General features: G+C 41.0%; 1 protein-coding gene across 2 annotated transcripts; it reads right to left on the bottom strand.

The window, feature by feature from the left end:
• Positions 1-1,191: 1,191 nt before the first annotated feature.
• LOC100464876 (placenta-specific gene 8 protein) lies at positions 1,192-25,072 on the bottom strand. Of its 2 annotated transcripts, XM_002912465.4 has the most exons (5): positions 24,934-25,072; positions 10,037-10,180; positions 7,833-7,957; positions 5,197-5,311; positions 1,192-1,470 (listed from the first exon to the last, which is right to left on the bottom strand). In XM_002912465.4, the coding sequence occupies exons 2-4, from the start codon at positions 10,146-10,148 to the stop codon at positions 5,207-5,209; spliced, it is 342 nt and encodes a 113-aa protein (XP_002912511.1). In that variant the 5' UTR covers positions 10,149-10,180; positions 24,934-25,072; the 3' UTR covers positions 1,192-1,470; positions 5,197-5,206. The 2 variants fall into 2 exon arrangements, with proteins under 2 accessions (XP_002912511.1, XP_034527491.1); XM_034671600.1 differs by lacking the exons at positions 1,192-1,470; positions 24,934-25,072 and having other exon boundaries at positions 5,196-5,311.
• Positions 25,073-26,375: the final 1,303 nt, after the last annotated feature.

Genomic DNA, 26,375 nt, shown 5'->3' with positions numbered 1-26,375 from the left:
GAAGGTTTGGACTACATCCATGGCAGTGAATGCGAAGAAGACAGATTGATTCATTCAATAAATCATTTTAGTAAGTATCTAGTAGGTGTCAGGCATTGTTCCAGGCATTGGGGATACAGAAATAAACAAAATAGATAGCCCATTGGGGGTATCAAGTGGAGCTTAAGTGATGGAAGCCAGTGTCTGATTAGATGTGAGGAGAAGGGAGAAGGGCGCAATTAGTCAATTCAGGACTCATTGATACTCATAGATACTTAGATTTCTCATCTTGAACAACTGAGTAAGTGGTGATATTGTTTGACATGTGGGGTAGAGAAGGCCCGGGGCACATCCAGATGGACTCGGTTAGTAGGCAGCTGAAGAGTCATTCAGAACATCAGCAGTGAGGGGGAGACTGGAAATACAGTCCTCCCTGACATCTAGGAGGCAGTTGAAGCCACAGGAGTAGATGACACTAAGAAGAACATGAGAAATGAAAAGAGTGGATCCCGGATAGAACCTTACAAAGCACCTAAATCCACGAGGCGAGGAAAAGAAGTGGCGGAGCGCTCAAGTTTGCTGAGTGCCTAGTAAGGTCCAGGTGCCTTTACATCTGATCTCTCTGAAACTTCACAATAAACCTATCCTTTACTTTTGCCTCCCCTTCCCCCGTCCCAACAAGTGAAATGGATTCAAGGGTAGGAAAAGAACCAAAGGAAACTGGGGAGTGAGATTTTCCTCAGGGCAAAATGACGCCTGTGGAACACATAGAATAATAAATGTGAAAAAAAATGTTGCTTCATGGATTTATCATCAATATTTAATCAAAACTGGGTCATACTGAATTTGATCACTGGATTTTTATGATTTGTCCTTATACTTCATATTGAGAAGAGAGAGAAAATCAACACAATAAACCTGTCAGGTATGCAGCCGGAAGCAGGGTATAGTGTGTTGTTACTTTGTCAGCATTAATAATGCTTGTAGGTAACATGATAAGGAGCAAATGTATTAGTTAAGTGTATATTATAAGTGTCTTATAATAGTTAGTGGTTGTCTCTTTATTCTGTCTCAAAGTTCTTAGATGAAAGAGAACTGAGTAAGCCGTGGACCAAAAGCTCCTGTGAAGAAACCAAATTATCAGAACAAAAACACGAGACTGACCCTTAAAGCTAATGACATAAGACATTGAGAGCAAAGAAGCATTAAGAATCTTGTTTAGTAAAATCTTTTATTTTGTTTATGTGCCAAGTGTAACACAAAATTCATAAGCCAGAAAATTTAATAGTATGAAAGCAAGGAGAAACTAAGCGGGACCATTTAGCAAAACTAAGGGAAAACATTCATTTAAAATAAATCAAAATTCCATCTTTTTTTACCCCATTGATTGTGATTAAAGAGATCTATCATATTTCAGTTGCAAAACGCGGAGGAGGACTCAAGCTGAAGAGGTGTCTGCTGACTTTTGTTGCTTCGATAAGAGCTTTTCACCTACAAAGGACACACAAAGAATAGGTTTGAATTTTCTTAATCTATGTTTTTATTTTCAGTAGACTTTAAATTTTAAAATCATTGTAGATTTACAGAAAAACTGCAAAGATAGTACAGAGAGTTCCCATATACCCTGCACCAATTTCCCTCAGTTAACATCTTACTAAGCCAGGTTTATTACAACTAATGAACCAATGTTGATACATAACATTACTAATCAAAGCATATACTTTAGCTAGATTTCTCAGTTTTTACCTAATATCTTTTTTTCATTCCAGGATCCCATCCAGGATAGCACACTACATTTAGTCATCATGCTTCCATAGGTTCCTCCACACTGGGGTTCTTTCTCAGACTTCCCTTATTTGTGATGACCTTGACAGTTTTGACGACTACTGGTCAGGTGTTTTGCAGAATACCTATCACTGATGAGGTTCACCTGGCTGGAGTTGTGTTGTCAGGTTTCTCCATTCTTAAGTTACTCTTTATTTCCCCTTTTCATACTATACTCTTGGAAAGGAAGTCATTGTACAAACCCACTCTTAAGGGGTGGGCAGTTATATTCCATCTCCTTGAGGGAGGAATCCATACATACACTATTTGGAATTCTTCTGTACTTCTGGAAGATTTGCCTCTTCTCCCCCATTTATTTATTTATTTATTTGTTTGTTTAATCATGTATTTATATAAATATGGACTCCCAGATATTTTATTTTGGTTATAACCTTTTCTAAAAATTTCATTTATGATCTAATACTACTTTACTTTGTGCTCCAAGTGTTCCAGTGTTCACAATTGGGAGCTTTTTCTGTTGGTTCCTATGTCCCTTTCTTTCAGCCTATTTATTTTTTAAAATCTATTTATTTGAGAGAGAGACAGAGAGTGAGAACACCAGCGGGGGGGGGGGGGGGGGGGGGCTGAGGGAGAGAGACGAGCATGGGCTGGATCCCAGGACCCTGAGATCATGACCTGAGCTGAAGTCAGATGCTTAACTGACTGAGCCACCCAGGCACCCTCAACCTATTTTTAACATGTATCATGTTATTCTTTGATCTTTGTCTCTTGACTATCCCATTTCCGGTATTTGTATATCTACAGTTTCACTGTTGACGAATAATGTGGGGTTCAAGGTGCAGCGCCAGAGTGAGGGTCACCAAGGTACTTTACTTCACACCAATTCAAAGATTCAGTAAGATAATTTCTCCGAGGTTAAAAAGATAATAAGTTCACATGTCAGGATTCATTATGTATGTGTGGGTATATATTTTATCCAACCAGTCTCATTTATTTATTTATTTATTTGAAGAGATAGAGACAGCCAGCGAGAGAGAGAACAGCAGGGGGAGTGGGAGAGGAAGAAGCAGGCTCACAGCGGAGGAGCCTGATGTGGGGCTCGATCCCACAATGCCAGGATCACGCCCTGAGCCTAAGGCAGATGCTTAACCGCTGTGCCACCCAGGCGCCCCTCATGTATTTATTTAAATAAACAGCATTGAACTGGTCTAACTCTTCATCTTCGTTTCTGACCTCGTCCTGTCCAGTCTGAGCTATACACCACTCTCAGATTAATTCCTCTGAGGTACAGCTCTATTTATGTTACTCCCTTACATAAAGCCTACAATAACTCCCCATTGCTTACCAAATGAAAGGCCAAATCATTAGCCTGATTTCATTATATTGCGTGCCATGGCCCCAACTCTTGAAGTCTTTCTTTTCTCGTTATTTTCCTACTTATATGTTCCTGCCAAGTTGGAGGAACCTAAGCTCATAAAGATGTTTTTCCTTTTTTCTGCTTCTATAGTTTCACTCATGTTGTTGCTGATTAGAAGCAATATACATTTCTATCATTAAAGTCACATCTCGTGTCCAAGATCTTATGTTTGCCCCATCTGGTCCATTTCCATCTTTGTCTGCCCCGCTGCGTGTCCTGGGAGGCTGACCAGCAGACGACAGCAACACTTGCCTGCCCTCTGCCAACCAGCGGGTTCAGACAGTGGGAAGCCTAGAAGGCCTGGGAAAGTGAGATCAGGGTACTTTTCCTCTTGCCTCCTTCCTGTGAGCTTGCCCCAGGCTGCTCCTGTCCTTCTACTGAGAGGTTACCAGTCCTTCTCCTTCTCAGAGCGCACCCTTTTGGGATTCTGGTAACTGCTCCCTCCTCCCCTCTGTGAGACCCAGGGGTGGTAACATCTTCACTGTTGCTGGCCTAGGCTGCTCCGGACCCTCCCTTGTCATTTCCCTAGACCTCCATCCCACACTCGTGTGGTAAGTGGTCTTCATTAAATCTTCATATCATTACAGTTTGAGTGCCATCCATTTCCTGTTGTGACCTTGATAGTCACTTCCTCTTTAGAATAAGAAACCAATCCTTTCAAGAAACTTTCATTTACACGTGTCACAGAATATGATCTGTTCTTCCTCTGAACATTAGGTAGTACTTGGTCTATTAGTCAAACCTGTCATTTTATTTAAAGGCTGTCTAATCTTCTCTTCTAGAGTATAAAGTTTCTAAAGACAAGAGAGTCAGCTTATTAATTTTTGTTCCCCACAGCACCTAGCTTTGTCCTGCATAGGACTAGGTACTTGATACATTATTTGCTAAATAAATGACATTTTAAAATATATCCTCCACGAGTTATATTTGTTATCCTATACAGAGTTCTCACTCACTTGAGAAAGGAAGTGACATATTACAAAGAATGGAAAAATTAATGCTTCCTTCCCATGCTAAGGGTAAATTCTATAGGAGACTGACAAAATCATGTTTATTTCTCCTTAATAGTTAATTCTGAGAACACTGTAAAAATTAGTTGGAAATGATTTGATTGATTTTTATAAGTTCAGATTCTATATAACATTTCCAAATATTATATGCTATATCCACCACTTTCAGAGTTCACTTTTTTCAGTAGAGTTTTCCTGTTTAATCTCCCCTCATTCCTGATAGATGCTTTATGCTGCAATCAATTCAAATATTACCTAACATGTAATTTTCATTTGCTCTACTACTTTATAGCTATTTGCCAATTTCTTTTGTTGATTTGATTGTCTTAGTAGGGGGCTTGTTTTCTACTTCTTTGTATCTCACCACAGTCTGGCATTTTACAAGTGGTAAGTGCCTCATTAATGGATAAAGAGAATTCTGAGAAGTCTAGAAAAGTCACCATCCCTTTATTTACTGAAATATGGTTTCAAATTTTAAAGCTATTGTTGTAGACTGAACGTCTGCGCCCCCTGCAAAACTCATGTTGAATCCCTAACCCCCACTGTGAGGGTATAAGGAGGTAGAGCCTTTGGGAGATAATCAGGTTTGGAAAAAGGTCATGAAGATGAGCCCCCCACAATGGGATTACTGTCTTCATAAGAAGAGAGACCCGAGCTTCCTCTCTACCATTTGAAGACACAGTGAAAAGGTAGCCATCTATAATCTAGGATGAGAGCCCTCACAGGAACTGTATTGGCCCACACCTTGATCTTGGCTTTCCCAGCCTTCCTGACAGTGAGAAATAAATTCTTATTGTGTAAGCCACCTGGACTATGGTAAATTGTTATGGCGACCCAAATAATGTAATGCCATTATCGACCTCATAAGAAGAAACCAAAATCAATCTTTATGTTAAAATAACCTTTGAGAGACTTAAGGAATTGTTATTATTGAATTATTACTCAAATTAACGCATAATTTACAAAGCTCTTATATTTCAAACAAACTCAGATTCTGGGACCTACCATCGTTTTTTTAGAAAGTACGCATGGCTCTCCTTCTGTTGATGTCTCTCTTGATTTGGCAAAGGGAACATTGAGGACAGCAAAGGGTCACCATATAGTCATCACAAATGGATCCCTGTTTGAAAATATAAAAGAAATAGAAATTTGAAACCCACCTGTTTGGAAATTAAGACTTATGAATTTTTAAGACACTTTGAAGAGAAGCAGAAGGAACTGATCCTTTGAATTCAGAGTTTAAATGGATACATTTAGGAAAATGTTAATTGATTTTTCCATATAACTCCTCTTTTAATGACATCAAATGTTTTCCTATACTTTGTAATATTGTATATAGAAGATATCAATCAAACCAACTGTCAGTATGAGGGAAAAACAGAGTTTCAGAAAGTAAAACCTCAAAATTCTTTTCTCCCACACCCTTCCTCATCTCAGGAAGATATTAGAGGGTATCTCCACCACAACGAGGGAGGAACCAAGAAAGAGGAAGATGTGGGATGTAAGAACCAGGAACTTAACCCAGGAGAGAAGCTAATGGAATCTCCAGGGTGATGGTGAAGATCCCAGGGTGAGAGAGTTAAGCACTACAAATGAACAATTATTTCCAAGGGTAGTTATGGTTCAGGGAGAGATTTCATTGAGAAGATAAAAATGATAGAATGTCTGATGTGTTGAGTATGCTGGAAAGAGAGTTAGAAAACTGGGAGAGTTTGGGGGTTAAAGTAAGTGGAAAACAACTCATAAGTAAGTGGAAAATTACTAATGAAAACGCCAAGAATTATTAAGACCAGGAAAAACAAAGTTCAGCAGAAAAGGCAATCGTAGTTCACTGCATGACTCAACTCTGAAGAGCAAACATAGGTTTCATAATGTAAGTAGCAAATATGGATTTAATCCAAATTACTTACACCTATATTGGAAGGAGTGGGGCGCGGAGAGGGTGCATGTTTGTGGCGGGGAAGGAAAAGAAAACAGAACTAAATTCTCATCTTTTATAGTAGGAGTTCTGTAGACAATGCCCCAAACAGAAAACTCAAAAAGTAGCAACACAAATCTATGATTTGGAGATACGGCGGAAAATCCCTACAGAGCTCTGGGGAGGAGCGGTAGGAGAGGGAAGTTTAGTTTCTTATCAATAATTAGACAATCTAAAATTAAGCTATGTGCTTGCAAAGCTTTGGTAAATAAATTAAAGCTTCACTAGAAAACAGGAATGGGGTTATTTAGTGGGGCAGAAATTTTGAGCAAGTTTTTGGAAATAGGGAGCTGATGGAATTACACTGACGGAGAAAGTAAAACAGAGTTAGGGAAGCTGAAACCTAACAAGGTCATGGGCAGGGCATTTGTAAATCCAGAACTCAAAAACCTGGAAGTCAGAAAGGAGGAAGAACAGGCTGCGGAGTGGAAGGCAGGAGGCTCAATGAAGCCCAGAGCAGCGGGGCCAGCCCCGCACTGCCAGCCGTAGCTTTGCCCCAGAATAGAACAGGCAGGTAAATTTAACAGAGGACCCTGGTGTGGGCTTTGGGGCCCTAGGAGAGGAGAGGGGTGAGGGAAGTGGGGGCAGTTCTTCACCTATCTTCTAAGAGATCAGACTCCCTAAGATTTAATACAGACACACTGGAAGAAAGAATAAAGTGGTAAGAAAGGGGTAAAAGTAAAGACATTTTGGCACAGCAGAGACATCTAAATTCCTCTCACTCATGAGATAGCCAAATTGTTTTATGTTTGGTATTCACTGATTTATTTATTTATTTACTTATTTATTTATTTGACACAGAGAGAGAGAGAGGGAAAGAGCACAAGCATGGGGAGGGGTAGAGGGAGAGGGAGAAGCAGACTCCCTGCTGAGCAGGGAGCCCCAAGCGGGACTGGATCCCAGGACCCTGAGATCATGACCTGAGTTGAAGGCAGCCTCTTAACTGACTGAGCCACCCAGGTGTGCCCCCCTCTTATTTTTAACTTCTTTTCTTCTTCTTGCTGCATAGGTCTTTCCTGATTGCTTTTATTTCCTAGAGATGTCCCACAACAAATTTTTATCCCATTAGTGATGACCCTTCATTTTTCACCCACGACTTAAAATTCTATTCATCTTGAGATTCATCCAGCTTTTTGTGTGTCTCCTTTCGGTTGTGATTCCCTCGAGTCCTGAACCACACACCCTCCTTTGACATAAAGTGCAGCCTGTGGCGGAATGGAATGTGCCTTCATGGAAAGGCAGAGTGGAACACTGACAACTTCTCGTGTGTATCCTTGGACGAGTTACTCCACCCCTTAAAACTTTAAAGTCCTCATCTGTAAAATGGGGACCTACTCACTTTACAGGGATGGTGTGAGGATTCGGTGAGGTGTCCTCTGTCATATACTTGGGGCGTAGTAGGTTCTGAATAATCTCCGTCCGTTGTATGATATACAGTGCAAATGTGATGTTGCTTATCTTCTAAGGTCTTTAACAGAAACCTAGAAGCTCACCTAGCCAACGCGCTCTATTGCTACAGCCACTGAACGCAAGGTTGCACCTGCTGGGATACATCTACCAAGCAAATTCAGGTGATGGACACCATCAAATGACCTGCAGGTTTATAATGATGATTTTGAATGTGGGGGCACGTTTGAATGATACAGTGTTGTAAGAGACTCACAGGGATGCCGTATCGGGTCCGGTAGAGGGTCCTCATTGCTACGGATGTCCCACACAGACAGCATTCATTCATGTCAGCTGCAACTTGACATGCGAGGCACATGAAACAGAATGTGCCACACAGACCTGGACACATGAAAACAGAGGCACGAGTTACTCTGTTCCTGTCACCTTTGTAAGTTAGTTTGCTTTCACGGACGGCAGTCCCCATCATGGGCCTTTGCCACATGTCCTGCTGCCAAGTCCATCCTTGATGCTTTTGCTCGGCATTGCGTCTTCTCCCTGCTCCCCACCCAGTCATTTCAGGACTCACCACCCGTTGGCAAGCACGCATCCTTTCTGTAGTCCTGCCTTCATTCACCAACTGAATGACTCGCTGAAACCTAGCCACGTTCCAGAGATTGTCCTCAGAACTGACTGCCTCTGTCTGGAGTCTAAGAGGGCAGTCAGATAACAATATGAAGATTTTCCCAACGGAAACCTACTCAAGATGTGAAGGGGTCACCCACAGAAATGAGGCCTCAAAAGGCTCTGGGAAGGACATGCTGCTTGATCGGAATACTGAAAGATGAGTAGAATTTGGCAGGTAGACAAAGGGAGAAGAGCCTCTTTGAGATCACTTGGCATGTCTTGGCAATGACTAGTGTTCATTTAGTATGGCTGGATGGGATGAAGATAAAGCTGGAGGACGAGGCAGGCTGGGGACTGGATGATGACATGTGAATGCGTGGATTTGGTCATGAAAGTCATGAGGAACCACTGAAATATTTTAAGAAGAGAGAATGATTTGGTCAGGGCTGCAATTAAGAAGTCCTGTCATGAAGCAATTAAGCTTTTATTAGAAATTGTAATTCACTTATTTAAGTGACAATACAAGGGGCTGGAGGATTAAACTATTCATCCTTGGGGGGTTTTAATAATGTAGTCAGTCTTAGTATCACTATGATTTGCAGATGTTGAACTAATGTCTTGAGATGTGTAAGTCATCACCCCAGGTCATCCAGTAAGACAATGAGAGCCAATGAACAAACCCATCGTTCCATTCTCTAGGTAATTTTTTCTCTCTGTGTTTTTTAATGTACAGTTGACCTTTGGACAATGTGGGGGTTTGGGAGCACTGACCCCCTGTGCTGTCAAAAAATCTGTGTGTAACTTTTGATTCCCCCCCAACTTACGTACTAATAGCCTACTATTGACTGGAAGCCTTACCAATTACATAAACAGTTGACTAATACATATTTTGTATGTTATATGTATCATAGACTGTATTCTTATAATAAAGTATGCTAGAGAAAAGAAAATGTTAAGAAAAGCACAAGGAAGAGAAAATACTTTTATAGTGCTGGACTGTAAAGAAATCTGCATATAAGCAGAACAGCACAGGTCAAACCTATGTTGCTCAAGGGTCAACTTGATTCCAAATTTCAATTTCACTGGTAAGTTAAAGGTTAATGTATTTTTTTTTTCCTTGTCTCACAACACTCCATAGACTTGAGGCAGGCAAATAAACCTCAAAGCAAATTTTTTTTTGTAGGCAGGTTTGTTCGTTTCTTGGTTGGTGTTGAGAACTAAGCTCTTTGGTCCTCTCTGATACCCCCATCCCACTTCCGAACTTACGTTCCTCAACTTTACTTGGAGAGATCTCACAAAAAGGAAACAACACAGAGTCAGAGATTCTTTTCCTGATGAGAAGCTGACTGCCTTTAGAATTCTTTATTCCCAGGTGTATAAAAACCTAAATGTATACATTTAAATAGTTCTTTGCTGAGCTCACGCTGAAACCATGGGTGAACACTACGCCTTGTGTACTGGGCACAATGTAACTCTCAAGTAATGCGTTTATATATAACAAGAACAGTCTTTTTCCTTTTCCTTTTTTTTTTTAAATCAAGTTAAACTGGAAATGTCTCTTTTATTTTAATGTATGGTCTATTTATAATCATTAGACCAGAGCCACTCATTGTGAGAATCATCAGCTTCTTTACTATCATCTTAACTCCAGAACTTGTTTTAGAAGTAAGACCACTGATTGATGTGCTAGAGAAAAAGTAACTATAATCATCATAAACCTTTTTTCTTCACTTTCCATTCATTGCCTGACATGCCAGGTGTAATAGGCCAGGAACCTTGACTGCACCATGGGGGAGGAATGAGGGAAGGCTTTGGCCTCTGCCGGCAATTACGGGGGCATTTCCCGGCACTTACAGACTCCGCAGTCACTGAAGCAATCACACATGCCTGTCTGCCAGTTGGAGGTTTGGGGCATGGGACCGCATCCAGGCTGAGACACAATCACCACCGGCGACTGAGCTTGCATTTTTGAGGCAGGGTCTTCAAAATGGCAGTGGTCTGAAAAGGAAACCATTGGTGTAAGTAGACTCAAGGTCGCTCATGAGTCTCAAGGTCGTTTTGAGGCATTTGCTTCATGGGCAAGTGAGACAGTTTAGATTAAGTTGCTTGCTGATCTTCGAAGAACATAATTTCTAGCCCTACTCCCCAAGGACAGAGGTTCCTGGGGGAAGGAATTCACTGAATTGGTCAAAGGAACAATCACTTCTCTTGGAGTAAGCGAGCAACGCTGGGTTATTGGTACTGTTTTTAGACAGGTACCTAGTATCCACCCAAGACGGGAACGAATGACCAACTTGTTATAGCTGTCAGCAGTAGTGAACTGCAGAAAACAGGCCTCTCTAAAGTTGCACCATCCTAAGCTTCTGTGCACACATAGCTTTCCCCTTTTCCTCTTTTTATAAGTTCCTTTATGTTTAGGATTTATTTCTGATTAGCAGTTGTGAAACAAAAAACAAAAAACAAAAAAAATACCTCCCCTGCTTTCCGTTTACCCACAGAATAGTCTGCTTCACTTCTGCACACCGGAAGTGGTAGTTTTTCCCACACCAAGCAATTCTGCAATACCAGCTGAGCGACCTACAATCCAACTCAATTCTGCCACTTGTCTACAGGAGATGGCATCACATCCCGCAGGTTAAGAGCTCAGTCCCACAAGACAGCTCCTACTTCTCCGCTTCAGACTCCAATTACAAGCCCAGGTCGTACCTGTACTTCTGATTTACCAGCTATAAACCAAAGGTTCCCATGACCCCTCCTTGGGTTCAGTTAATTAGTTAGAGTGGCTCACAGAACTCCAGAAAATGGTTTAACAGTTTAGTTACTAGATTATTGCTATTTTACAAAGGAAATCAAAGGTTCCAAATGAACAGATGAAGAGATACATAAGTTCAGAACATGTGGAATTTGGGGTTACCACCCTGCTGGCTCCCTAACCCAAAAGCTCCCCTGACCCCCATCCTTTTGGTGCTTTATTGCATTAGGCATCATTGATTAAACCACTGACCATTGGTAACTAAATCCAATCTTCAGCCCCCTCTCGCCTCCCTGGAAGTCTGGGAGATGGGGGCTGAATGTTCCAACCCTCTAAACACAAGGTTGGTTCCCCTGGCAACGAGCCCCATCCTCGAGGGCTTTCCAAAAGTCACTTTTTTTTTAAAGATTTTATTTATTTATTTGACAGAGATAGACAGCCAGCGAGAGAGGGAACACAAGCAAGGGGAGTGGGAGAGGAAGAAGCAGGCTCATAGCAGAGGAGACTGATGTGGGGCTCGATCCCATAACGCCGGGATCACGCCCTGAGCCGAAGGCAGACGCTTAACCGCTGTGCCACCCAGGCGCCCCCGAAAGTCACTTCTTTAGCATAAACTCCTTAGTAGTTGAGAGGGGCTTAGTACAAATAAGAGAACACCTTCGTCACTCTTATCAGTTAAGAGATTCCAAAGATTTTAGAAACTCTGTGCCATGAACAGGGATGGAAACCATATATATATTTCTTTTTATACATCACAGCAGTCCTCTCCAATCTTTTTGTATCCAAGTTGGTTCTTTTTTTTTTTTTAAGTTTCTATTTATTTATTTGACAGAAAGAGAGACAGCCAGCAAGAGAGGGAACACAAGCAGGGGGACTGGGAGAGGAAGAAGCAGGCTCAAAGTGGAGCAGGGAGCCCGATGCTGGGCTCCATCCCAGGACCCTGGGATCACGCCCTGAGCTGAAGGCAGACGCTTAAAGACTGAGCCACCCAGACGCCCCTCCAAGTTTGTTCTTCACTTCAAATTTACCTGGAGTCTGTGTCCCCCTCTCAGTGCTGCTTGGGAGCCTGTTGACACATGTTGGGGCAAGTCCTGATAGTATGTCTCAGCAAAGTGTATTATGAAGTCCGTGTTGTGAGGTTAATCCTAATTTCTATCATGAGAGGTAGTGTGGGGTCATAGAACATGGGTTAGATTTGGAATGAGAGTATCTTTGCTCAAATCCTGCTTTCTTACACTCTGTGATCTTGAACTAGTCACTTACCAGTCTAGTCATTTAAGTTTCCATTTATTAGTCTGTAACATGAAAGTGGTTTCTGACCTAACCACCTCACATGCTTATGGAGAGTATTAAATGAAGTAAAGTCTGGGGATAAGTTTAATGAACGATAAAGAATCGGATAAATATAAGGGAGAATGGCTATCATGTTCGAAAGTGTAGCAAGGAAATTTGATGAATTCCATATACATTTGTTGGCAATAATATCAGCTAATATTCATTGAGATTCCACTGTATGTCAGACGTTGTGCTAGACTCACATTGTCCACTTAACCTTACAACAGCCTGCCAAGTAGGAATTATTATCTTTACTGAGTTCATAAGGAAATGGACACTTGTAGTTTAAGTAAATTGACGAATTCAAATCCTTCCCAGGCTCATTCCACAGACTCTTCTCCTCCCTTTGCCTCTTAGCTTTGGACTCCCACTCCGTCACAGCACTTAGTACCGTGTGGTATTGTCACTGGTTTATTGTGATCTCCTTGAGACCTGAACCCCACTTTTCGTATTTATTCCTCTAGCATCAAGCTCAATGTTCCGCCATAAAGGTACATTGCCTCATTGAATTAAGTACTTACAATGTGCTTGGTCTTTACAGTGTGCTGGGCACTGGGATGTAATATGTTTCTACTTCAGAATTCAGGACACATTTTGAAAAGCACGTGCACGCTTTGCAAAACACACACAGACACACCCATGCTAAAATCGAGAATACAGTGCTTTGAGATCCTCAGGCATGGTCATAGTCTTTGCCTTTTTTATATTATTTTCTGTGTAGAGAGAGCAGGTCTAAAAACAGGCAAAGTACCTCAGTTGTTCCATATTATTTTACACTTTTCTATTTCTTGAATTAGCTGGTTTCTTTACAAATCTCATGGCTTAGTTAACACTTAGCTAGTTTGCTAGTTCCCTTGAACAAGAAGAGAGCACAATATATGAGATCAGGAATAGTTTTAAAAACAGGGTAATGTCTTGGATATTTCTGCACAGAGCTGTAAGTGTATCATGCAGGAATGGTTCAAACGTGTCTAAATCTGTCCAGGCTTCATCATAACTAATTATAAATTATCCAGGTCCACTCTCACAGATGGTCCCCTGAATCTCGGCAAGCAGTCTCAAATGAAACGAATGCTCAGTTATTTTGGATGAGGATAAAACTAGTTTAATTTCTTTTCTTTTCTTTCTTTTTTTTTGGAAAGCAGGAGAAGCTTAAAAATATTCTCTTAACTGTATCTGTTGAACACCATCACTATCAGAAGGCAGCTCTAGTATTTCCCTTCCCATTAGAGAGTATGGTAGGCAAACACCACACACTTTTTAATAAGTATCTCAGAGTACAAAATTTGACACTAAGTATTTATTTTATTTTTTAAAGACTTATTTATTATATATATACACACACACACACACATACATACATACATATATATATATATATATATATATAGAGAGAGAGAGAGAGAGAGAGAGTGCATTAGCAGTGGGAAGAGCAGGAGAGAGGCTGAGCAGGGAGCCCAGCACAGAGCTTGAAACCAGGACCCCAGCATCATGACCTGAGCTGAAATCAAGAGTCAGTTGCCCAACTGACTGAGCCACCCAGTCACCCTGACATTAAGTATTTAAAAGAGACTCTGAAATGAGAGACATTTAAAAGCCCATGGTTGAGAAAATAGTAAAAAGGCAGGAAAAGATAATTCACAAAAAAAGACATAAAAATGATCCTTAAAAGATATATATTTTAAAAATGGTCAAATTCACTTAAAATTAAAGAAATGCAAATTAAATGCCTGTGAGGATGGCAAAAATTTAAAAAGTATGCAGCATAATGCATTCTTTTGACAAGGTTGTGAAGAAACAAGGCACTCAAGTTTCGCTGGTGGGAATACAACCATTTTGGAAGGAACTTTGACAATATGTAACATAACTACATAGGTACCTACCATTTGATCCAGTAATCCCACTTCCAGAAATGATCCTGAAGATATATCTCCAACAATGTAAAAATACATATGCCTGAGGTTATTCATAGCAGCATTGTTGGTTTTTGCAAAATATTGTAAATAATCCAAGTGCTTATACACGGGAGAGTGGTTGAATAAACTATGGTACTGTTAGAAACAAGACAAGAGGTCTAAAATGGAGTCAATTATGCTAAACCCCATGTTACCACACTAAGACTTAGTTTCAGCCCTCCCAGAAATGGAATCTTAAACCAATCAGGCAGGAATTGCCGAATCTTCATTTGTTAGGTAATCTGCCTGATAGACCCCTGCCAACCCCTAAAGAAAAGTGACCGTTCCATACCATTTATTTGCTTTTTTGTCTAGTATAATTGCCTTGTTCCTGCTCCCTTCTGTCTATAAAAGTCTTTCATTTCATACAGCTCCTCAGAGCTCTTTTCTCTCTGTTAGATTGGATGCTACCTGATTCATAAGCATTGAGGACAGCCAATAAGATCTTCAAATTTTACTCAGTTGAATTTTGTTTTTTAATAGTGCATCATAAAACAGAGCATTATGCAGCTATCAAAAAAAAAGAATGAGGATAATCTCTATAAACTGATATAAAATGATTTCCAGGATATACTAAGTGAAAAAAAGCCATGCACAAAAGACTATGTGTTGTCTGACATTGTTTATGTGAGAAATAAAGGGATACAAGAAAACATACATATACAATAAGAATTACAGAAAGAATAAACCAGAAATGAATAAAAGTGTTATGTTCAGAGGAAATGGGGTGAAAAGAATAGGAAAATGAAAATGGAATGGTAGGGGTGGGCTGACACCTCAAGTGTACATTTTTGTATGGCTCTTCCTCTAAATCATGTGAATATGTCACACAGTAAGTCAACACACAAATGCACAATTAAAGTCAACTTTAGCAACCCCATAGGCAATGTAGATAGTGACAAATTAACCTAATTGTTTTACAATTAATATTAGAAACACACTGAAGGGAGAGAGGAAGAAAAAGGTAACCATAATAACTTCAGAAAGCAGTGTTTTGACTGTGTAATGTAAGGCTAAAGTCAAAAAGAACAAATATTACACCCTAGGTAGTAAACTTGTTTTTCGCAAGAGTATGGGTTAGCAATTCTGAAACTTCTTTATATATATACATGCTAGGCTTGAACAAATAAATATATTGTGGATAACGAGACTGAGGTTTTTTACTGTCAGACAAAGAGATTACAAATAAGGAAAGGAGGAGGGCTGGTATGAATCCTGTGCTGTTGGACTGGAATCAGAGGTACAAACTCATGATTATTTACACACACACACAGATAGATATGAGTGTATACATAAATATATTTCCTAGCTCCACCCATTGAGAAGACCTAGAAGCAACAAGAGCCCAGTATCACTGAATATACCTTGTGCCCAAATCTTGGTCTTGAAATGCCATTTTCCAATAAAAGGGAGCCAGAGTTCATTGGAGAAATGGCTGATTCCAGGGTTGGGGCAGGGAAAGTATAAGAGAAGCCTGGAGCCTCTTGTTCTAGGACCAAAAGGTAAAAAAATGCTCAACAGTAGGTTAGAGACAGGACTTCAGAACCCACTTGATGGCTCTCACAGTGACCAAACCAGGACAATTTGAGCAACAAAATAATGATAATAATAGGTTATAATTCATAAACCAATGTAACCTATCCATAATTCCATACTGATATAAATAAAAGAACAAATTTTAAAATGAGGGGGAAGGTATATGCTTTTTTATGCTAGAATTCCCATTAATGAATGTAGAAGGAATGATGGAGATACAAGATCACCATTTGGCAAACATCACAGTGATGATAGTTTTTTTATTTTAAGATTTTGAGGAGGGAGGGGCAGAGGCAGAGAGAGAGAATCTCAAGCAGACGCCACGCTGAACATGGAGCCCGATGCAGGGCTCGATCTCACAACCCCAAGATCATGACCCAAGCCAAAATCAAGAGTAGGACGCTCAACTGACTGAGCCACCCAGGCGCCACCACAGTGATAGCTGTTGAAGGCAAGGCTCATAGACGGATGCTCCTGTGTTTGTTTATTACCATGCACTGAAGGACACAACATCACTTCTGTGTTATTTTACCAAAAATACATGCTCAGAATCCACTCATAAGAAAGTATTAGACAAACACAAAGGGAGGGAGATTCTACAATATATCTGGCAGGTAAAAAGTGTCAAGATCATAAAAGACACATAAAAACAGAGGTAATATTCAAGATGGAAGGAGCCTAAGGAGACACGGTGACCAAAAGCAATTTGGGATTCTGAATTGAATCCTGGAACACAAAAGGAGCTGTCAATGTTCTCCAACCGGAGACCATGAAGAACACAACTGTAGTTGAGCAAGTCAGGTTTATCACGTGTTAGAGCAAGGGAGAAGGCACACCGTGGGATGTGGGGAGTTTCAGTAGCAGGGTATTAGAAAGCACTTTTCAGTTGGGTAGATTTGGAGGAGGATCAAGAAACGGAGGCGGTCCAGAAAGTGGAATACGATTCTATGATTGCGTCTATTAATAGTGCCTATCTGCAGGGGGCGCTGAGGAGTGCAAGGTTAATCCTGCGAGAGGTGTAGCAGCAGCACTCACTCATATGAGCCGGGAAAGGACGCTGTTTGGTATGTTGCGGCTTGGATAATGTTTAAAGTTAATATATGTCCAAATAGGATTATGGAGTACGAGTGTTTTTATCTTGATCCATCACGGTCATAGACTAGCCTTATCTGATGTCGATGCTCTGTGAAATTCTTTATGTGTAAGAGAAGAACTTCAGGACCTAGCGTGAGTGACAACATGGATGGAGCTTGAGGGTAGTGTGCTCAGTGAAATAAGTCAGGCAGAGGAAGACAAATACTGTATGATCTCCCTTGTATGTGGGGTCTAAAACCAACCAACCAACCAACCAACCAAACCAACCTCACAGATACAGAGAAGAGATTGGGGTTTGCAGAGGTGACTGGTGGGACATGGGAGAAATGGGTGAAGGTGGTCAAAAGGTACAAACTTCCAGCTACAAAGTAAGTCAGTCCTGGGGATGTATTGTACTGCATGGTGATTATAGACAATACTACCGTATTGTATATTTGAAAGTTGTTAAGGGTAAATCTTAAAAGTTCTCATCAAACAAATTTGTAACATGTGTGGTGATATGTTCATTAGGCTTATTGTGGTGAACATTTCACAATATATACAAATTTTAAATCACTGAAATGTGGTACACCTGAAACTAATATAATGTTAGATGTCAATTATATCTCCAAAAAGACAAGAGAAAGAGAAAGAAAGAAAGAAAGAAAGAAGAAAGAAAGAAAGAAAAGAAAAGAAAAGAAAGAAAAAGAAAGGAAGAAAGAAAGAAAGAAAGAAAGAAAAAGAAAGAAAGAAAGAAAAAGAAAGAAAGAAAGAAAAGGACCCAGGGTGAGAGCCAGGTCAGCATGTAACCATACCAATGCCACGCTGGCAAGACCAGGCTAGCTCCCAGGTGCCAAGGACTGCTCTTCTCTTCCCTGGGACATTAGTGGGACAGCTAGTAAAATCTGAGTAAGATTAGTTAATAGTTTATCAACATTAATTTCCTGGTTTCAATATTTACACTATGGTTATGTAATTTACATTAAGAATCAGGAAAGCTGGGTGAAGGGTACACAGGGACGCTGTGTACTTTAAAAAATAGCTTTATTGAGATATATTTTACGTGCTTTAGATTTCACTCATTTAAAATGTATACTGGAGCAATTTTGGTATATCCATAGTTGCACAGCCATCACCATAATCTAATTTTAGAATGTTTTTACCATACACCCCTTAAAAAATACCCATATCTATTAGCAGTCATTCCCTACATCCCCTCGCCTTTAGTCTCTAATCTGTCTCTACTGGTTTGGTTTTCTAGACATTTCACATAAATGGAATCATATAGAAGTCTTCCTCATCTGTGGCTTCGGTTACCCACAGTCAACCGAGGTTTGGAAGCAGAGTATCTTCCTTCTGACAAATGGTCAAGTCGCCTAGTGCTGTCGCCTAGAGCTGGCACTGGCAGCCTAGAGCTGTCAAAATGCCAATGTCATTCACCTCACTTTATCTCATCACATAGGCATTTTTATCATCTCAGGAAGGGTGAGTAGATATAATAATATTTTGAGAGACCATATTCACATAACTTTTATTATGGTATATCATCATAATTTTTCTTTTTATTATTATTGTTGTTAATCTCTTACTATGCCTTATTTGTAAATTAAACTTTATGATAGGTATGTATGTATAAGAAAAAAACATAACATATATAGGGTTTGGTACTATCTGCAGTTTCAGGCATCCACTGGGGTTCTTAAAACATGTCCCTGGGGATATAGAAAATTGTGTGTAGTCTTTTGTGACAGACTTCCTTCAATTAGCATGTTTTCAAGGTTCATCTCTGTTCTAGTATGTATCAGTACTTTTTTACTGCTGAATAATATTCCATTATGTGGATATACCATTTTGTGTTTATCCATTCATTAGTTGATGGGCATTTAGGTTGTTTGTACTTTTTGATTATTAACGAATAATGCTCTGGTTACTATTTGTGCACAGGCTTTTATGTGGACATTTATTTTCATTTCTCCTGGATATATACCTAGAAGTTGAATTTGTGGATCAAAACGGTAACCCTACATTGAGTAGGTTGGAAGATAGAGATGCTCACTGCTGTACCACCAACACCATGTGTAGCATTTCAAACTGCTTTCCAAAATGACTGCATTTTGTGGGAGGGCTCGAATTACTGCATATCCTGGTCAACATTTGTTATTATCTGTGTGCTATTTTTGGAGCATTTTTCATAAATCTAAAATTATTAAAAATAACAAAACAAAACATAAAAAAGGACATGGGAAGAGGGGAGCCCCATAGGATTTAGAGTGAAAAATACAAAACCATCTGTTACAAATGCTGTAAAAATATATTCTCAAATTCAAGTAACGCAAAATGTAAATATAGGCATTATAAAAATTTTAAATTTCCCCCCCTTATTCTTAGGAACTATTCTAAAGAATTTCTCTTTTTTTGTATAAAATACCATAAATTACATCCAGAGAAGTTGAAACTTATTTTAAATTTACTAGGTTTGCCTTTTTTTTTTTTTTTAAGATTAAGACAGAGCACAAGCAAGGGGAGTGGTCGGCAAAGGGGGAAGCAGGCTGCCCGTGGAACAGGGAGCCGGATGGGGACTCCATCCCAGGACCATGGGATTATGCTCTGTGTCGAAGGCAGGCGCTTCAACGACGGAGCCACCCAGGCGTCCCAGGTTTGCCTTTTTATAAAGATACATTAACGTAGTTTTTGGTTTTGATGTTTACTTTCTTAAAAAATATACCATAACGGCCTTTTACTGCTGTTTGACGAAGGCGAGGCTAACCATCGTGGACGTCAAAGAAAACAAAGTGAGGGAGTGTTGTAGTAGGCGAGCACAAAATCAGTGGGGGTTGCTCATTCCGGGCGTGCCTCGTTTGTGGGTGTCTACGTCGAGAGGAGGTATCTATCCTGAGGTGATGAAATTTAGTGAACTTGCATCTGGCTGTGTTCAGGCTCCCTCCCAGGGAGGAGGTCAAGGCGGTCGAAGGAGAGCAAGTCGGCGTCAGGCCGAACCAAGCTGCCAAACCCTCCCTGCGCAGCAGCGGCCTCCGATTTTCCTTTTAGGGCAGAAGGCCCACGTGCTCCCAGTGCGGCCCACGGTTGAGGGGGCCCTTCCCGGATGCGCGGGTAGGAGGGCTTCAGCACTGCCGCCTGGAGGGTGCGGTGGGCTTCTCACGTGGTCTGACCCCTCGCCACCAAGAATGGTGACTGCCAGCGGCTTCCACCGGGTACCCACATTCTCCCTCCCGCTATCGTTGGTCATCTACCCGACTGTGTCCCCTGCCGGGACCAGACCCGGGGTGCCTCGGAATTCTCCAGGGCAACCCTCACGCAGCCCAGAGGAGGGTCGGCCGAAATCGGGGGCCGGCCGCTCCAGGCGTCAGCCCCACGGGGCCGCGGGGAGGGCCCGCGGGGAGCATCCGCGAGGCTGGGACCCGCTGCTGCCTCCGGCTGGACGCTGGGCGCTGGACGCGGCGGGACGCACCTGCGGAAGGGCGCGCCAGCTGGAGACAGGGGCCCGGCATCCGCGGAGCTGAAGGACCCGCTGTCAGGAGCGAGGGAGCCGGGGGCTGGGGCAGGTCCGCGAGCGGTTTCCCGCGCTGGCAGCCCGCCGCTCCCCTCCTCCGCCCCAGCCTCCCAGTCCCATCAGGCATTCACATAAATTTAGCGACGTTCTCATCAGCTGGTGTCGGCTGACCAGCGTACTTCTGATAGGGAAGTAAGACAGAAACTAACACATCTCACTGATTTTAACACCTATTAGGTACGCCTAGATTCTACTTTTGGTGCACATGCCCAGTTTTTATCTTTTTTTTTTTTTTGAAGATTTTATTTATTAGAGAGAGAGTTAGTGAGAGAGAGAGAGAGCGCGCACAAGCAGGGAGGGCAGCAGGCAGAGGGAGAAGCAGCCTCCGCATTGAGCAGGAAGCCCAAAGCTGGAATCGACCCCAGGACCCTGGGATCATGACCTAAGCGGAAGGCAGACGCCTAACGGTCTGAGCCACCCAGGCACCCTCAGTTTTTTATCTTAATCGGCAGCAACCACAGCTCTCTGAACAAATTCGTTCTGTCAACTCATGAAAAAGGAAGTAAAGAAATAATGATTTCCTTTTTGTTGCTCACCTCTTTCACAATGATCAGCTTGACTTTGGGGAAAGTAAGCCTCCAGCCTGGAATGGCAGCTCCACAAGGGCAGGGAAGTCTGTGGGCCATGTTCGCTGATGTAGCTCGGAAGTTTAGTACAGGGCCTGGCACACAGCAGGTGCCCACTAAACTTTCCACTACCGCGTTCTCGTATTCCCATCTTGCTGAGGCAATGCATGATGCCAGCCGGAGATGGTGTACATCGGACAGCCGCTAGTGCCCACTTAAGCGATGGCCCTTCTTCACAGGACCGTTTTAGACTACCAGAGTCCTAGGACCCAGGTTTTCCCTGTATCTCAACGATAGAAGCCATATTTTTGGGTGATAGCCTCCTACATTTAGGGCCTGGGAAGAAGGGGCATTTTGCAGGAAATACTAAACAAATTCATGTTTTCTTTGCATTTCCTTTTAACAATAAAATATTAGGAAAAAAATATGAAAGACTATACAACAAAGTGTCGGCTGGCTATCTCTTGATTTTTTTTTTACTTTTATTTTTATAAATTCGTATACTGTCTAAACAATTATAATCAACACTTATTTCTTTTATAGTCAACACAGGAAATATCCATTTTGGAAACAAAAAATCCACAGTGAGTAAAAAAAAATTGTAAAGGGGTTATGCTGATTATCCTAAGCTGTTTCTTTTTTTTTTTTCTTTAGCCCCAAGCCAATGCCTGGCACACAATTAACATTCCATAAATACCAGCTTAGTGAATGAATATTTCCACAATCTCTCTCAGAGGAAAAACATGTTCATGTAACTAGCTTATCTTTCTTCATTTTTTTTAAAAAAAGAAATATATATTTTTAAAGACAATTTTAGAAAGCGGGCGAGCATGAGTGGGGGGAGGGGCAGAGTGAGAGGAAGAGAGAGAATCTAAGGCAAGCTGCATGCCCAGCACAGAGCCGGATGGAGGTCTTGATCTCAAGACCCTGAGATCATGATCTGAGCAGAAATCAAGAGTTGGTGGTTTAACTCACTGAGCCACCCAGGTGCCCCTTGCTTATCTTTCAAGAAATCTGCACTGTGATTTTAAATATAAGAACAATTAGAAGATTTTAGAATAAAAACTTGTCTGCAGTTAAAGAATTGACCTTTCCTTCACCTGACTGACTGTCTTCACTCAGTATATGCTATATGTATTTGTGAATTCAAACTGGCTGCTGTTAGCTTTGAAAGCAGCGAGAGACTGCCCATTCTCCGAGTGCCTTTGAAGCCCAATCCGTATATTCCTTCCATAGCAAGCAGCTTCATCCAAAATATTCCTACGCTGACTGCCGATTCCTTTGTACAAAAATTTACTTTCTCAGTTTACTGACCTGAACAGTCTTCAGCCCAACAGTCAAAGTTTTAGGTTTCTGTTTCTTTCACTACTTTTGACTTCCTCTTTTGAATATGGAAATTGTGGGGACCCAGGTGCTTCCGTGGACTTTTTAGCACAGATAACTGAGCAGAGAGTGCGGGCCCCAAGAGACTTCTCATGTTATTGGAAGGAAGTTCATCCCTACTGAAGCTTACCTGCAGGAATGGGGAAGGCTGCTCTGTCCAGCACCCCAAGAAGAGCAGTGCTGGAGGCAACCAGTGTCCCAGACTTTCACCTGACCAATTTAGCTTATTTGGAAAAGGGTTTTGTAAACTTCCACATGAGATTTCTTACTCCAGGAAATACCTCTTTGATAGTTATGAAACTGAGAGGAGAAAGCAAATTCACTCATATGCAGCTCTGTGGTTTAAATATCATTTCAAAATTCTAGAGAACTTCAAGTTGCAACAAAATCTAAAATGGTAACAAATGCACAATGTCCAGGGAACTACAAATCTCTCTGCTTCAGCCATTAAGTATCCAATAGTTTTTAAGCCCAAGTATTCAAGGTAGGAGAGCAACAGTGTTTGGGCGTGTGGGGAGCCAGTGGTGATAACAGAAGACAAGTTTCCTGAAATCTCTGTAGTGCCAGTAAAGATGCTAAGAATTTCTGAGACCTGATCTACAAACCTGTCTCCCAACCTCAGTGGTCCTCAACACTTACTTTGCTTAAAAACTACTTGAAGAGCTTTTTACGAGGTAGAATCCTGGGCATTATCCTCCAAAATTGTTATTTAGATGGGTGGGGCTGGGATCCAGCAATCTGTGTGAGCACGTCCAGGCTGCCGCTCCTAAGCCAGAAGGTGCTGCTGCTTAAAGTAGAGAAAGGTCGCCCTTTTGTAAAGACACAGCTTGGTGAGAATTAGAAACACCGTACCCTTTTCTCCGGGCAGATACAGCCTTTACCAGCGCCTCTGGTTTGCCTGAGGAGCACAGGCTGAACAGTCCCTCTCCTTCCTTTGCTGGCTGCCCGTTCAGGACCCTGGCATCCCAGGACATCCCTATGCTGGTGGCTTTGCAGAGCACACTTTGTCAGCCGCGGCCCTGGGCTTTTTTATTTCTCTTCTGTTACAAACACTGCAAATCCAATCTACTTCAGCAAACATTCGTGGGGCAGCCAATGCAAGTAAAAGCGTTGTGTTCGATTTGGTAGGGGCTAAGGAGATGTCTGTAGTTCCCTCTCGAGGGCCAGCAGCTCTGCCTATCACTAAGTGACCACACAGCTATTTTGTTTTGTGCCATCTTTGATCCCACAGGAGCAGAGAGTGATGGTAAATTCCACTCAGGAAAAAGGAAAAAAAAAAAAAAGGAGGCAGGAGGAACTGAAATGGGAATCTTGGTGCACAGGTTTTGAAGAGAGACTACAACTCTTTTCTTTAGAAGGTTCCTTTCATGGAATGGTCCCAACCCTAGGAAACCTTGCAAAATTTGGCTTGCATTTTAAACATCCTAATTTCACCAATTAGTCTTAGTTACAACTAACCCTACCCCTGTCTCCCCTGCCTTGGAACACCACAGTCTTGAGAAGAACAGCCCATCATCTTATTAATATTAACCAATAGTATTAATGTATTACGTTAATATTAATCAATCTAGGTACTAAATATATTGCTTAGAGTTTCCTCTTCTTTCTAGTGTTTACTGATGCTAAATTTTGATTTTTTTTCACTTTTTTAAAAAAAGGTTTTAGTTTTAGGGAATCTCTACACCCAATGTGAGGCTTGAACTCACAACCCGAGATCCAAGAGTCCCATGCTCCCCTGACTGAGCCAGCCAGGCATTCCGATTTTTTTCACTTTTTTTTTTTTAAGATTTTATTTATTTATTTGACAGAGATAGAGACAGCCAGCGAGAGAGGGAACGCAAGGGGGGAGTGGGAGAGGAAGAAGCAGGCTCATAGCAGAAGAGCCCTGATGTGGGGCTCGATCCCATAACGCCGGGATCACGCCCTGAGCCGAAGGCAGGCGCTTAACCACTGTGCCACCCAGGCGCCCCGATTTTTTTCACTTTTATTGAAACATTTTCATTTCATTATCTCTCATCTCCTAAGTTATCAAATGTAAAAATGTAAAGATAGGTGAGAAAGGTAACATCTCTATGCGTGTAAATGAAGCAGCAGAATTTAATTTTGAAGCATTCTAGTCTGCTTTCTTACTTTCATACTGAAAATTCAAAGATTTTCATGATTCATTAGCTAAATCCAAAAAATTCTGTTTCTTATTTCTGATATTTTACATGGATAGATCAAGTAAAATATTTTCAAAGCACAAAGAAATTAGGTCAGCACAAAAAAAACATGCGCATGTATTAATACAAGGAATGAAATTAATGATCAAGTTAGTAAACATAATATCTGATGTGTGTTTTCTGCTGGAAACAGTAGTTGATAAAGATTCAAGGCTACACTATGAAAAGCATGGCACCTAACACATGCTTGGCACATACTTGTTGAATTTGACTATATTTAAAGTAATTAGATAAAAAAAAACATTTGTCTTTCAGCTGAAAATAAGGAAATAAAATACTTAAAAAAGAAAAAAAAAACCCTTCCCCCCCAGTGCTAAGATAAGCTTTTAAAGAATTGCTTAATTTCAAAGTACTTACAGTTAAGAAATAGATTCCGAGCAGGAAGTGTTTTGTGGCTTGGAAGAGTATCTCACTAGAAGAGAAAGATATGTGAAAACAGAAGTAAGTGTGTTTCACTTGCATACGTAGTACAAAGAACAGATTCAGAGGTTTTTATTGGCTAGTATAATTCTGTCAGCAAGGTGTGTTCTTGTTATCTTGAACGACATGGATAGAACTAGAGGGTATTATGGTAAGCGAAATAAGTCAGAGAAAGACAAATACCATAGGATTTCACTCATGTGTGGAATTTAAGAAACGAAACAGATGAACATAGGGGAAGGGAAGGAAAAAGAAAAGAAAATAAGATGAACATAGGGAGGCAAACCCTAAGAGATGCTTAACTCTAGGAAACAAACTGAGGGTTGGTGGAAGGGAGGTGGCTAGAGGAAAGGGCTTTGGTTGATGGGAATAAAGGAGGGCACGTGATGTAATGAGCACTGGGTATTATATGCAACTGATGAATCACAGAATTCTATCTCTGAAACCAATAATACGCTATATGTTAACTAGATTGAATTTAAATAAAAAATTAAAAAAAAAGAAACTGAAAATATTTATTGCTAAAAAAAGGTGTGTTCCTTCTCCTATGTTAAGTATAATCATATACCTTTTTTGGGGGGGAAAGGATTTGATTCATTATATAATTTGATTGGTTTTACGTGCCTGGCAAAGCTTACCAATTTTCAAAACTTCCTTTCTCCCTTTAACACAGTAAATCATTTTGATTGAGTGCATATTTATTGCCATCTTTATATTGGGGAGTTTGTAGGTAGTATTTGGGAGAAAACAGGTGATCTGGAATTCCATACGTAACCACACACTTCTTTGTTCCTCTCTTTGCCTGCTTCTTTGGCTGTCTTTCTTTGTGTTCTCTAGCATTGGTTAAATGCTGTGTGTTAGGCACTGTTTTAAATGCTGTGCCTATGTTAACTTACTGAATCCTCCCCACAATTCTGCGCAGCAGGAATGACTATCACATCCATTTGACTGACAAGGAAACGGAGTCCCAGCAGTGTTCGGCGGCTACTAGGCGGCACCTGGAATTGGCCGAAATGGACTCTGCTCTGTGTACTCTGGTTTCTGCACTACATACTCCCTCCCCTTCTCATGGTACAGTTGAACATTAGCCTGGCTCTTGTGGGAAATACTTGCCATTTCAAAAACCCCAGAGTGGGTGAGAAGTTCTTAAAGTTCTTAAAGCCTTAATTTTGAATCACAAATCAAAAGACTATGAATAAGTATTTCCGAAGGAAAAAGACAAATGTAAAAAAATGGCATAAACAACTTGGACTTGATAGTAAAAAAAGCCATAATTTATAGCTGAGCTGACATGGGATAAAATCCTAGTCATGCAGTTTGTTAGCTGCTCAGAAACATGAGTCTTGGCTTCCTTACCTCTAAAATTAGAGAAATAAGGC

Source organism: Ailuropoda melanoleuca, chromosome 11 (assembly GCF_002007445.2).
Source record: "Ailuropoda melanoleuca isolate Jingjing chromosome 11, ASM200744v2, whole genome shotgun sequence".
NCBI lineage: Eukaryota > Metazoa > Chordata > Mammalia > Carnivora > Ursidae > Ailuropoda > Ailuropoda melanoleuca.
This window is presented reverse-complemented; position numbering and strand designations above follow the sequence as displayed.

Excerpts from the sequence above, each read along its gene's own strand:
- LOC100464876 (XM_002912465.4), bottom strand. The coding sequence starts at position 10,148 with ATGCAAGCTCAGTCGCCGGTGGTGATTGTGTCTCAGCCTGGATGCGGT. Across the intron at positions 7,958-10,036 it reads CTTCAGTGACTGCGGAGTCT|GTCTGTGTGGCACATTCTGT; the intron begins GTAAGTGCCGGG and ends TCATGTGTCCAG. Across the intron at positions 5,312-7,832 it reads GGACCCGATACGGCATCCCT|GGATCCATTTGTGATGACTA; the intron begins GTGAGTCTCTTA and ends ATTTTCAAACAG.